Below are 13,329 nucleotides of genomic sequence, written 5' to 3' on the forward strand. Positions count from 1 at the left end.
TTGCAAAAACCATTCAAAACACAGAGTGTATGCTTACGTTGCGCGAAGTCTGGACTACTGTGTGTTTAGAGTGTGTTCTTTCACTGCATGATTCAGTGACAGTCTATTAAAATGCATTTAGAATGATCACAGATTCAAGACAGGCTGAAGATCTAAATTTATACCACTTCATATAGTTAATCATTATCACAATTTTCTCCAAATATTACCGTATTTTTCGGACCCGAGTATAAGTCGCATCAATCCAAAAATACATCATGATGAGGAAAAAAACATATTCAAGTCGCACTGGACTATAAGTCGCATTTATTTAGAACCAATAGAAAACATTACCGTCTCCAGCCGCGAGAGGGCGCTCTATGTCTTCTATGCTGCTCAGTTCTCCTGTAGTCTACACTGAAGACATAGAGCGCCCTCTCGTGGCTATAGACGGTAATGTTTTCTATTGGTTCATTTCTCTTGGTTCATGTCAATTTAATTTTTATAAATAAGTCGCACCAGACTATAAGTCGCAGGACCAGCCAAACTATGAAAAAAAGTGCGACTTATAGTCCGGAAAATACGGTACCATGATTATAAATGTGATCTGGATTTTTTTTTACGACAGTTCAAGAAACAATTTTTACTCTATTTCACCAACAAAAATAATTCTAAACAAGCACAACACTGTTTCACGTGTCTGAGCATCATGACGATGTTTCGTTCCTGAATGAATCACCTGTTTAAATGACTCGGTTATTAACAGTGACTTGCTGCCCACCTACTGGCAGTCTGAAATTAACATTCAAGTATATTTTATTATTTAAATAATTTCAAATATCAGAATTCAACATTTAGGTTTTAATATATCAAAATATTATTTATGCATTTGTAGCCACAAAATACATCAGGACCCAGACACAAAAGGGTAACCCAATAATCGTTTTACCTTATCCTTTACACAACAGATGCACAAACCTGAGGAAGATGCCGACTCCGGCTCCGCAGGCGAAAGTGTGTGCGGTGCATGCGCCCACATCCTCTCCTTCCAGCTCGGTCTGACAGCAGTAGCTCTGAGAGCACAGCATAGCACCACACACCAGACACAGAGTAGGAGCGCGAGACTTATCCCCTCCAGATTTAGGACACCTAGATGCCACCAGGATCAATAGATCATCGTCTTCACAGAACTAGGAGCGCATGACTCCGTAGAGAGCCGGCAGGTCTTAGCTAGTAATCGCATCTGATTCATAAGACGGAGGTGACTCACGTGAAGTTGGAGGCCTGGTTTATTAGGGCGCTGTAGTCGCCCGGCAGCTCTATGAGATTATTAGACTCTCTAGGAAACCTTAAATAGGAAATGGAATAATAGTGAACACTTGAGCATCGGCTGCAGTAAATTCTTGAGCGTTGAGGAGCGGGACAGACCTGATGAGAGCCACGCTGCTCTGAAGACCCTGCAGCACACCTGGATGAGAGCACCACCTGCAGAGCACCATCACACCACGATTCATTAAACTAACATCTGATCATCATGTTACAGTTTTCAGAGATGCTTTACTAGATTAGTGACGGTTACCCATGCAGCAGAGGTTCCATGAGCTCCCGATTGTTGTAGAAGAGCTGGAGCAGGTTGGAGGGCAGACACAGGTATCCACACAGAGCCTCCCATTCACCCGCACCTAGAGCTGAACACACAGTCAGCATTAGAAATTATCCCGCGAATGGAAGAGCGAGTCGGTAAAATGTGTGTATTGTCTGAGTCCTTTACTATGTAATTCGGGTGGTGCTGGAGCTCCGTTGAGATGGTGGAAGAAGAGAGCGGCTGCCCTCAGATAAGGCAGGATTCCAGCTTTCACACAGCGCCACAGATGCCAGCCTGAGCTCACCTCATGCAGGCCACTGAAACACACATACAGCGCCACAGATTAGGCTCATACAAACCTACCGTATTTTCGGACAATAAGTCGCACCTGAGTATAAGTCGCATCAGTCCAAAAATACGTCATGATGAGGAAAAAAACATAAGTCGCATTTATTTAGAACCAAGAACCAAGAGAAAACATTACCGTCTACAGCCACAAGAGGGCGCCCTGTGTTTTCAGTGTAGGCTACAGGAACAATGAGCAGCACAGTGCGCCCTCTGGCGGCTGTAGGCGGTAATGTTTTCTCTTAGTTAATTTCTCTTGGTTCATGTCAAATTAATTTTGATAAATAAGTCGCACCTGACTATAAGTTGCAGGACCAGCCAAACTATGAAAAAAGTGCGACTTGTAGTCCAGAAAATACAGTAGTAGAGGTGAAACAGTTGCCCTAAAAAACTAATCAAAGCCTCTGACAGTGGCAATATTTATAAAACAGACATCACACGTCATCATCATCATCATAATAAACATGGCTAACAATGCAAAACGTCTTGATTTTTGTCAAATGGGACTCATTAAGTATTGGTTTCATTTGAATATGTCATGAAAACGTAATTTTTGGACTATAAGTCGCACCTGAGTATAAGTCGCATCAGCCCAAAAATACGTCATGATGAGGAAAAAAATATAAGTCGCACTGGACTATAAGTCGCATTCATTTATAACCAAGAGAAAACATTACCGTCTCCAGCCACCAGAGGGTTGTAGACGGTAATGTATTCTATTGGTTCATTTCTCTTAGTTCATTTCTATTGGTTCATGTCAAATTAATTTTGATAAATAAGTCGCACCTGACCATAAGTCACAGGACCAGCCAAACTATGAAAAAAAGTGCGACTTTTTGCGTCCGGAAAATACGGTATATGAATTATAAAGTTGGTTGCACTGTGGCTGGCAGGTGTGTGTGTGCTTTCACCTTCCCAGATGTGACCTGAGTGTGTTGTAGAGCATACACACTTTCTCCTCCTCTTCCCTCTCTGCTCCTCCACTCTCCTGCTCCATCTGCACCTCCTCTGATGGAGTCAACGAAATCATTTATGAAGTCTCTATGAACATGTGGCTGCTTTGAGAAGGGGAAGGATGAGGCTCTCACCTGGTACGGAGCTTAGGAGGATCTGGACGACGTGAGCTGCTGTGACGAGATGCAGGAAGTGCAGCTGCGCAGTGTCTGCGCTCAGCCCTGAGGAATCCAGGGAGAAAACCGCTGGATGGGACAGCACCAAGCTCACCTGTCACACACGTTAACTGAGGTCAGAGGTCTTTCCCAAACAACCGGCTGAGTCCGAGTAGGCTCTTATACACATGCAGTTTTTGTTGTTTGAAGTTGTGAACAAGATGTGTTGAAGAAATGCTGTCAATTTGCCAACTTAAATGGAGTTATCACATTTTGTACCTACCAGCAAATGAAACATGTCTATGTCCAGAATACATGGTGTATTCTCCACCCGAGGATCAGGAACAAGGGCTGAATCAACACAGATGTTCATATGAACGAGGTGGGAGTTTTCATTCATTTCTCATAATATTTGATTCAGAAATTGTAGAGCTTCTTGTTACCTGTTAAGAGCCTAATAAAGTGATTCTGTACAGTGGCCTGAGAGGAGACGGTCCAGCAGGCCGAGCCAAACCGAGTCAGAGAATTCAAACAGTCATCCTGCATGCACAATACATTTGGGTTATCAGACAAATCAAACTCAAGATTCAAGATTTGAACAATTCAGAGGCTACTCGATTAGGACTAGCCATTTATTGATTTCCATTAGAGATTCAAAGAAATGTTCAATGGCGTGCATAATGAGTTTGATTACCTGTCTGCATGGTAAACTTCCAAACAAAGGCTTCTCTTCATCCACCAGCAGTCTCTCTGTTTGAGACCACAATTTTAATATACTTTGAGTATTTCCCATTAATTAAGCATTTATTACAACTTTAATTTTATTTCCCATTAATTAAAATTTTCATATGATTTTTGCACATCCGTGGGTCCATTTGGACTTGAGTGAAATCAATTTTAAATTAATATTTTTTGAACCAAAATTGAACGATAACTTTTTAAAGAGTGAATGGGCAGAAAATCCAAAGTTTTTAATGTTACTTTGTTAAAGTTATAACCATGTCATTACTACATACTACCGATTTGACTAATGATAATATCCTGAACTATTCTAATTTTGCATGAATCACAAAAAAAAGAAAAAAAGAATGTATAGCAAAACTTTTTTTTCAATATTTCTCCACATTTAGATATATCGTTACATGAAATATGTACGAAAGAACATAACATTTGAAAGTTATTATTATTGGGACTGAAATCAATGGACCTAATTACATTCCATTGAAAGTATTAAATATTCCTGTCAAAACATAAATACTATTGATATTTTTTTATTTTAGTTGTTTAAATTCACTTTTAGATGTAAAAGATGATGAATTTTTAAGCTATAATGGTTCATCAATATGCACACATATTCATGTTTATAAACAATCCGTTGTGTCAAAAGTATGTGAGACATGAGAAAGAGGCTAAATATTTTTTTTTTGATAAATCTAACCTGTGTGTGTAAAAAAAAAAAAAAAACAAATAAAAAAATCAGGTTAGGTGACCCTTTTAAGCTTTTCATTTGCAAAGTTTGGTTCTTGTTTTAAAAATGTTTTTTCCCCAAATATGTGTCCATGGACAACAAATGCAGTCATAATTAAAACAGGGATATTTGTAGCAATAGCCAACAACACATTGTATGGGTAAAAATGATTGATTCTTCTATTATGCCAAAAATAATTAGGATAATACGTAAAGATCATATTCCACAAAGATATTTTGTAAATTTCCTGCCATAAATATAGCAAAAGTAATTTTTGAGTAGCAATATGATTTACCACTGATTTACTGACCAGTATTATGCATTTCAGTTCAACACTTTCTTGGACTGACCTATGGACTGAATGGTGTAGGCACAGCTGCCCCAGCACATGATTGGCACCCGGGGGTCCTGCTCATTTGGGTGCACTTTAAGACCCACTTTATATGTGGCTGTCCCAAACGTGGTCAACATCTCCTTTATAGTGCTGGAGTACGGGTTCCTGCCAGAAACAAAAGCCTTTCATTAGTGATGATTTTTAACAAGGAAGCTTAAGTGTAGTGGAACTACAAATCGCTGGCAGTTTTTTAAGTGGTTTTACTTTGGAGTGTAGTCCAGTTTGAAGCCTTCAGGTGGAGGACAGTCATTAACACCATCCATATCATCAACACCATCAGCATCTGCAGCCTTGGCCTTCCTGTGAGCAGAGAGCAGGGCTTTCATCTGCAGAGAGGTGATGTTCAACCACCGGCTCAGATCAGGCTGCTCAGAGCTGCAACAAACACAAACGCTCAATCAAATCCATCCAATGCCCCATATTTGAATAGGAAGTGTGTGTTTGTTGCAGTACCTGCAGCTGGTCTTTGTAAGAGGCAGCAGAGGAATGACAGTGTTACTCAGACATTCACAGAGTGGACACAAGAACTCTCCGTTCTCCACGTCGTAACTGGTGTGCACACGTAGCCTCTGCTGCCTGCGCTGCTCTTTAGCCTGCACCGCTTCAAAATACCTGCAGGGGTGACATTAGATACAGTTACCAAACAAACCAATGCTAACACAACAAATAATACACAACACTAGCACTTCAGGGTTTTACTGTACTGGAAAAAACCTGACACTGATGTCATTTTGTAGGTGTGTGCATCGGAGTAGAAACTACTTTTTGCACTAACCATCCTTTTAAGGTTTAAACGATAAAAAATAAATACAAATAAAAAGATCAGGAAAAAAATCAGGGATTTCGCCCTTGGGGATACGCTTTAAAATAACCAAATAACCCAGAAAATAATTATAGATACCCAATTTAATTTCATGTAATGTTGTCAAAATGTCTATAACTAGAAAAATGGTTAGCACTGCTGATGCACGTTAACAATCCCAAATAAAAAAAATCCTAAATAGTTTATCTACAATTAAATGACTTCTATATGATTTTTCATGGCCGATTCCGATACCGATTTTTTTAGAAGCAAACTGTCCGATTACGATACCTGACATTTTTTTTTTCTTTAAGCAACAAACAAGAAAGGAAAGTATGCATAAACAAGATGTTTGGTATTTAATAGGCCAAACTGGCTTTTAGCTATTGAAAACAATAACCGTAACAATCTAAAATTAACGGCAGTATCTGCACAGTAAGTAGACTACATTCAATACAAACATAGATGATACAGACATCAGCATTTAGCTTTTGTTTTTGAATTGGGTTGAAACTACATAGAACTGGCCTTTAATTAAAAGATTAACTTTAACCATGTGAAATTAAAATGCAATAACTGCATAGTTCTACAGTCCAAACAACACAATCAAAACAGATTCAATACGATGTTTCTTGATCAGCATGCAGTATTTGTTTTAGTTTTTACATTTGGTTTATAAAAAAAAAAAATTTACCAGTGAGTCTAAATAAAACTATGCTATATAAATTAATTATTAAAAAAAGTTAAAATCAAATAAATGTTGGTTTGAATAAAACAAAGATGCAAAGTGTTTCATTTGTCCATTTAAAATAAAATTAGGGTAATTATTCACATCTATATTTCTTTACTTGAGCCAATGAAAAATAATTTGTAAAAATTTGTCAGTGTGCTACAGCAGGTGATTTTTAAACCAAATTAAGTCAATGTAATTTTAAGGTAAAATAAAAACAATCATCCTATACGAACCAACATTTACTTCTGGCTTTTCAAACATGTATGCAAGTTCTACTTTACAAAAAAAATAAAATAATAATTTTTTTCCGTTTCGTTTCTCATCCAACAGGTGAGAAGTTGAGTTGAACACCCTTCTCTGTCTCTGCTTGTGCAGGGCGGGACAAGTACAGTACGCTCGCGCAGCTTTAGTGAGCAGGAAAGGGTCTCATTTGTTTGCAACTCCAGTGAGCGCAGGAAAGGGACTCTTATTTGTTCTCTTCCTGCTATCTGTGCCTCAGACATCGACTGCCCGTGTCCTGCGAAATACTTCCACACAAATGACATGATAGTGAATGATTAAAATGTAGCCTGTGCACGCGGATGCACTTCCGGAAAAATCAGCCGAAAAAAAAAAGACCAAAAACCGTCCGATTGCGATCGCGTATTTTAAGCAAAAACCGGCTGGTTCAGATTTATGGCCGGTCAACCGGTGCATCCCTAGACATTACAATACTTTATTTTATACTTCTGATATGGTATGTTACAGTTCTACAGAATAACTTTGTATGACTGCTATAGAAAAACAGTATACTGATTTAATAGTAAAAAATAAAATAACAGAGTTATGACCTCTGGGATAAGAGTTAGACGAGCCTTTGTAAACTACTGCTAGAGAACAGACCTTGAGGAGTTAATTAACAAATCTATTTAAATATTAACAGAGGGGTGTCAAGAGTTTACTGCATGTTTTATAGCATCACTTTTATGCAACTGCTAAACACTCTAAAATTCCAAAAACTTTTTAAAGGATGATGCTCTTTTAAGCACTAGATGATCTAAATCTTACAACAGGTGGAAACAATTTAATAATAAATGAGAAAAATAATCCTGAAACCAAGGCTGCTGAAAAGCAGGCAATTATAGTTACATTCTTTTGCTCCTCTGATAGGAAGAGCACATTTTTCTGCATATGGAAGCATGTGTTTCTCATTTTTCATGATGATTCTTACCTCTGCCAGCAGTGCGAGTGCATGATGTGTCCGCAGCTGCCTGTGTGCGTGCCGAACGACAGGTCAGGGTGCATGAAGAGAGGGTCATACTTATCTGCAACACAAACACAATGCATTCATTAAAGCAAATGTGGACTCATATGCTACGATGACCCAAAGACACACAAATAAAGACATGCCTGGGTTGTGGGGAGGTCTCTTGCGGTTTTTGGACATGACTGTGGAGCGCTGGACAAAAGCAGCGAGCACCATGGCTTTGCCGTCAGTCCTGATTTCCTGCTCCTCCTGACACAGGATACACGTCACCACCTGCCTCCTGTCACTGCCGCCTGCACGCCACCGCCGCGGCCCCACACAGAACAGTGTACTATCACTCGAACTGGGGCTATGAAGTAAAGAGAGAGAAATGAGAGGAAACTCGTGTCTGATCAGTGACATTTTCAGGCGGGAAGCCTGTGTACCTGTGCTCCAGTGAGGAGGATGTGGAGGCGTCGAGCTCCTCCAGGCTCTGCTGGAACAACTCTTTGTTCTCGTTGATGAAGTGTCTTTGCATCTCTGACATCTGAGCCATGATCTTCTCCCTTCGGAGACGCGCCATCTCTGCTTTCCTCTTCCGCTCTGCCTTGTCTTTATCCCGCACCGTCTACACAGACACATACATCCAGTCTGACAACAATGCAACTTCAACAGATCATGATGCAAGTGTGTTACGCTTCCGATGCTCACCTCCTCTTGACTGTGCCCTGAGCTGTCACTAGGGGGCGCACTGGCCGTGCACTCCCGCGTGGTTGTGATGCTGGCCACAGTCTGCAAATACACGAGTAATATTAAATATGAACACCTTTTTCATGTTTAGATTTAAATTACAGACAAATATAGCAAGAAACACAATTAAAATAAAAACAAAAAAAGACTAAAATAAATGAACAACATGATAATCTTACACAAATAAATACATTAATATAAGATATATCAATATTTAACTAATAAAAATGTTAGTATTGTATCAAAATAAATAAATAAATATTATACAAAAGGACATTTTTAAAATACCAAACAAGTCATAAATTAACAAACAAAATAAACTAATAAAACAAATAAACAAATAAAAAGTTATTTTTGCTGCCCCCTTTTGGATAGCGGAGACACTTACACATTCATTCTAGTGACAGGTGGCTTTGTAATGAGATTTGGATCCGCTTTACCTTGAGGATCCAGCGGATCATGTCCTTGTGCACCTCCAGATGAGGAGCGTTCTGCAGGGTTTCCAACAGAGCCAAGATACTGGGAGTGTTAGCAGGAGCCTCACCTGGTCCTACAATGAAGAGATTCGATCAGCTCAACCCGAGAGGTGTGTGTGGTTTTTGAGACAGAAGACAGACATACTGGAGATTTTGAGAGTGAAGTTGAAGTTGGTATCATTATCTTCTGCGCTGCCGATGAGATGCTGCTCTTCTTCCACCAGGCCCATGCCTATGAGATGCAGCACCTGCAGAACATGTTCATACTGAGCTCTGACTTGGGTGCGAGGCGAGAACATTGTCCAACATCACGGTAAATCCAGTGACTTAAACACTTTAAGTTAACAGTACTCAAAGAATGCTTAATCATCAATTTATTCTCTATCAATCTATTATGCTCTTTTATTAAAGAGAGGTCCAGCTTGTGGAGGTTCTCGCTGTCCCTCAAACACAGACGTACCCTCTGAAGCATGGACTCAGACCAGTGGCCCCCGCTGGGCTCCATCGCCCACTGCAGCACAGCTCCCAGAATCCCCAGCAGCACGTCACACTGCAGTATGTTCACCAGGCTGGCAAACAGCGGACAGAACCGAGGCAGAACAGGTGGAGGCAGAACTATAGCAAACACACATGAAAATCAGTTTTAACACTGCCACTGTAAATCGCATAACAATTAATCAGAGTTAGCCAAAACACATTATTTAATTAAATTCATGTCAGGGCTCCACACTAACATTTGAGAGCAGCGGCACCAGTGTCACTGAGTTCTACAAATGATGGCACCAGGAGCAGATTCGGTAGTGCTGGGAGTGGTGTGTGGGGGTATTCCAAATAAAGATAATTTAATCATAAAATGACAATCGTTTTGCATTAATAAGTGCAGTTTAGAGGTCGACCGATATTGGATTTTGCCGATACCAAGTTTGGACCACACTGGCCAATACCGATTAACCGATAGTTTGATACTGGAGAAAAAAAAAAAAAAAAAAAATGAAAAAAAAAAAAAACCTTACTGCACCTGTTACCAAATTCTGTCTTAGCATGTCTAATTATTTGAATGCATAACACAACATAATTATTTTTTTCTTAAAGAAGCCTAATGATTTTTTCCCCTCAAAAATTCTGTACGTATTTACATTTTTATTGTCAAATCAAGGTAAGGAACATTAATTGTATTTGTCTTTTAATTACTTAAAATTAAGCTAACTTTTTTTGGCAAACAAAGGGGATTTACTATTAAAATTAAAACATTGAAAAAATGTTGTGTGATTATTCCTTTAAAAATCATGTTTGTTTCATTTTAGTAGTAGTAGGCTATGTACATTCTACTGACTTGAAAACGACTTTTATTTTGACAGGATGCAAAATAAATGAATACCTTTACAATTCTGTGCATGTGATATGATGCTTTTGCTCAAATCAAACTGTCAAATGCTCATGAAGTGACTCTCAGAGGAGTTCTGGAGATGTTCTTCATGTGTTTTCGTATTCATTTAGTGAGAAGACGGACGCTGAATTCATCATTGATTTTGAAATAGAATTCCATTTTTATGAATGGATTCTAAGACTCCGTCCGCGTTTTCTGCATCGCGGGAAACATAGAGCCATACAATTATACCAGCACAAGGTTTACTCTCACACTCTAACTGCTTCTATTATTGAGCATTTAATGATTGTCTAATCAATATAAAAGGACGGTGCTGAGTGTAGGCTAGGACTCTGAGAACTCACCTGGAAATCCATGCCGATAACCGATTGTTCCGGCAATCAACTATCGCTGCCGATTAATCTGTAAAACCGATAAATCGGTTGACCTCTAGTGCAGTTACTAATAATATTACATGTTAATTTCTTGTTTATTGTTTATACAGATTTGACAGCAAGATGAGTTAAGGTGCATACAAAATGTTATTTTATTAACAACAGTAACAGATTCAAAATCTACTTTTTATATAAAGAAAACGTATATATCATAAAGTTTGTGACTTATCTTACTTCATACACAAAACGAGTGTAAAATTCTGACAAAATCTGATTTCTTGATTTAATATTTTATAATAAGGAAAAGTAGAAGTTAACTAACAAGCCAAAAAGTGCTCTGCTGCTGTCTACTGGATATAATTGTGATTTGATGTATTTTTTTAATTTTACATAAGTGTTTGTTTATCACAAAGTAGGCTATATTTTGTTTATCACATTAAAAATAAAATTCAAACCGGATCATCTTAGAGCTTTTAAGTGGTGGAAATAGTTGTGTGAAATACTTGAAAGTCATTGAAAAGTGCTTGAATTTCTCTCAAAAGGTTGTACAAACACTGAAATGAATTATATAATGCATTCGATTATTTCTACAATACCATGGTTACAGTTAGTGTTACAGCTTCTGGTTTCCAGACGTATGTCAGCGCAGTTTATAACACTGTGCAGAATTTAAATGATTCTCACAAGATCTCGCAGTAACCTTATCATTGTGCGGCAAAAGTCAAACGCTTCTAACTGGATCTTGCAGCACTGGTGCATCTGTGCAGTAACAGTGTCGCAAAATCAACTCTGGCTCCTGAGTAAAGCTGTCCTGAGCTCGGACAAGTTTGTTTGCATCGCACTCCGAGCTAATAAACTGTCTGTGCTGCACAGCTGAAATGTAGCGCGGTTTAGTTTCGCTTTCGTTTGCCGTTTCTCAATTGCACTAGTTCTGAGATGAGTTGGACAACGTGGTAATTGTGCCACCAGCAGAAGAAATGGTTGCAGCCTGGAGCCCTGCATGTGTAAGCAGCTAAAGAGATTATGAGCAAAAGAGATGCTTTTAAGTAGGGATGTCATTTTATACCTGAATCTTCCCCATTTTGCCTCTTTATTCTTCTCTGGGCCTCTTCAGCCTGGGGGACAAAAACAAATAAATAAAGAAAATAGATTTTTTAAATATTGTTCTTTGTGAGTTTCAATTTCGATCATGCAGCGTTACCTTAGACTGGTCAGCTCTGGAGTAATGGTGGAAGTAAAGGTTGAACATCTTGGCACACTCTGGCCTGAGTTTATAAAGTCCTCTTCCAGTCACACCAGGCTTCCTGTAAGACACAATTCACACAGGCTTACACACAGGCAAATTCAACTCTTTGGACAACACTTTATTAGTCAAGACACTCACTTAAACAAAGCCACACTGTCGATGACCCTCTCCATGCCGGTTTCTTTATTATCCTGTGTGCAGAAGGGTGTGCAAAATTCATTAGCAGAAACAACCACTAGGGGGCAGTCAAAAATGTTCTGCTCATCTGTGCTGCTTTAGATCTACGGGAACTTTACAACATTATCGATCCTTAGTTTGTAAGTTCTTATACGAGCACAGAGATTTATTGTAAAGCTATTCTCTGTTTAATACAGACCATGATCAGGGACGGGATTTGCACATAATTTAATGATGGCTGACTTACATTCTCAGGCAGGGCTTTGACCAGCTCGCTGTGGGCCATGGGTCGAATGCATAGCTGCTGGACGATCTCCCGCCTCGTCTCATCAGAGCTCTCCACCTGACCTACACCTGCTGTGTATCGCTCCCCTGCAGGAAACACACAAACAAAGCAGGAAAGACATTTTTGAAACTTTCTTTGGTGTCAAATGAGTTGAATACATCCGTATGACAACTTTTGAAAGATGCGTTTTGAGAAATATTCTCTCACCCACGATCATAATGACCAGATGCAGCATCTCTTCGATTAGTGTGTTATTCTGATGAACCACATCCTGAGAGACAGAGAGAGAAACACGTCACTGGCAAAAGAAATGAGTGCAAGCAGAGAGAAATCAAGGAAAGAAAAGAAATGGGGACAAAAAGTGGTTTGGAGGCAAGCAGACCTTGCTAGCGTTCTCTCTGCCATATCTCTTTCTGCAGTCTGCTGAGCTGAAGATATGAAAGAGCTCAAAACGGCTCAACACGATCATCAGGAAGTGGTTTGGGTCCATCATAGAAGCTCCAGCCTAGATCCAAAAACAACAGGAATAAGAACTTGCATTTTACCTTAGAGAAAATTAATCAAATTCTTATACTTAGCTTTCATAATAAACAAGCATGTTTTCCTGCTAAACTGTCATTACTGCAATGCATCCAGATGTCTGATATTCTCCAGAGATTCTTGATTCTCTACCATTGCTACAATTTTAATAATATCAGTGTTTCAGCACTATATCTAATGAATTACAATTTCCATAGTTAACTAATGGCATATTTTGGAGAGATATATCGATCAAATTAGTGTTTGAGCATTAACATTCTTATTTAAAAAAGAAATTGTACAAAGCAATTCATTTCTAATAAAATTAGCTAACTCCCATTCCTAATTATGATCTATATTAAGCAGAGCTTTATCTATGTGCTGAATTAGCAACTTACATATACACAATGATATTTGTGCAATATTTTCAAATATAACAAAGGACTCAACACGTCCTGAAAGCCCTTTTGGTAT

General features: G+C 38.9%; 1 protein-coding gene across 2 annotated transcripts in view; it reads right to left on the reverse strand.

The window, feature by feature from the left end:
- The window catches only part of LOC127969881 (E3 ubiquitin-protein ligase UBR2), a 33,277-nt gene that overhangs the window by 2,090 nt on the left and 17,858 nt on the right, over positions 1 to 13,329 (reverse strand). For both annotated transcript variants that reach the window (XM_052572010.1, XM_052572009.1), the window contains exons 19-44: positions 12,719 to 12,841; positions 12,544 to 12,607; positions 12,298 to 12,422; positions 12,012 to 12,064; positions 11,829 to 11,931; positions 11,694 to 11,742; positions 9,327 to 9,481; positions 9,012 to 9,114; positions 8,831 to 8,940; positions 8,352 to 8,432; positions 8,087 to 8,268; positions 7,805 to 8,010; positions 7,626 to 7,719; positions 5,334 to 5,492; positions 5,085 to 5,255; positions 4,837 to 4,985; positions 3,713 to 3,768; positions 3,462 to 3,558; positions 3,302 to 3,369; positions 2,998 to 3,133; positions 2,821 to 2,917; positions 1,751 to 1,881; positions 1,559 to 1,667; positions 1,408 to 1,464; positions 1,250 to 1,327; positions 958 to 1,128 (exon numbers count right to left, since the gene is read on the reverse strand). In XM_052572010.1, the coding sequence (XP_052427970.1) occupies positions 958 to 1,128; positions 1,250 to 1,327; positions 1,408 to 1,464; positions 1,559 to 1,667; positions 1,751 to 1,881; positions 2,821 to 2,917; positions 2,998 to 3,133; positions 3,302 to 3,369; positions 3,462 to 3,558; positions 3,713 to 3,768; positions 4,837 to 4,985; positions 5,085 to 5,255; positions 5,334 to 5,492; positions 7,626 to 7,719; positions 7,805 to 8,010; positions 8,087 to 8,268; positions 8,352 to 8,432; positions 8,831 to 8,940; positions 9,012 to 9,114; positions 9,327 to 9,481; positions 11,694 to 11,742; positions 11,829 to 11,931; positions 12,012 to 12,064; positions 12,298 to 12,422; positions 12,544 to 12,607; positions 12,719 to 12,841 (2,927 nt within the window). The remainder of the gene's footprint in view (positions 1 to 957; positions 1,129 to 1,249; positions 1,328 to 1,407; positions 1,465 to 1,558; positions 1,668 to 1,750; positions 1,882 to 2,820; positions 2,918 to 2,997; positions 3,134 to 3,301; positions 3,370 to 3,461; positions 3,559 to 3,712; positions 3,769 to 4,836; positions 4,986 to 5,084; positions 5,256 to 5,333; positions 5,493 to 7,625; positions 7,720 to 7,804; positions 8,011 to 8,086; positions 8,269 to 8,351; positions 8,433 to 8,830; positions 8,941 to 9,011; positions 9,115 to 9,326; positions 9,482 to 11,693; positions 11,743 to 11,828; positions 11,932 to 12,011; positions 12,065 to 12,297; positions 12,423 to 12,543; positions 12,608 to 12,718; positions 12,842 to 13,329) is intronic.

The sequence above is a fragment of the Carassius gibelio genome, chromosome B13, assembly GCF_023724105.1.
Source record: "Carassius gibelio isolate Cgi1373 ecotype wild population from Czech Republic chromosome B13, carGib1.2-hapl.c, whole genome shotgun sequence".
NCBI classification, from domain to species: domain Eukaryota; kingdom Metazoa; phylum Chordata; class Actinopteri; order Cypriniformes; family Cyprinidae; genus Carassius; species Carassius gibelio.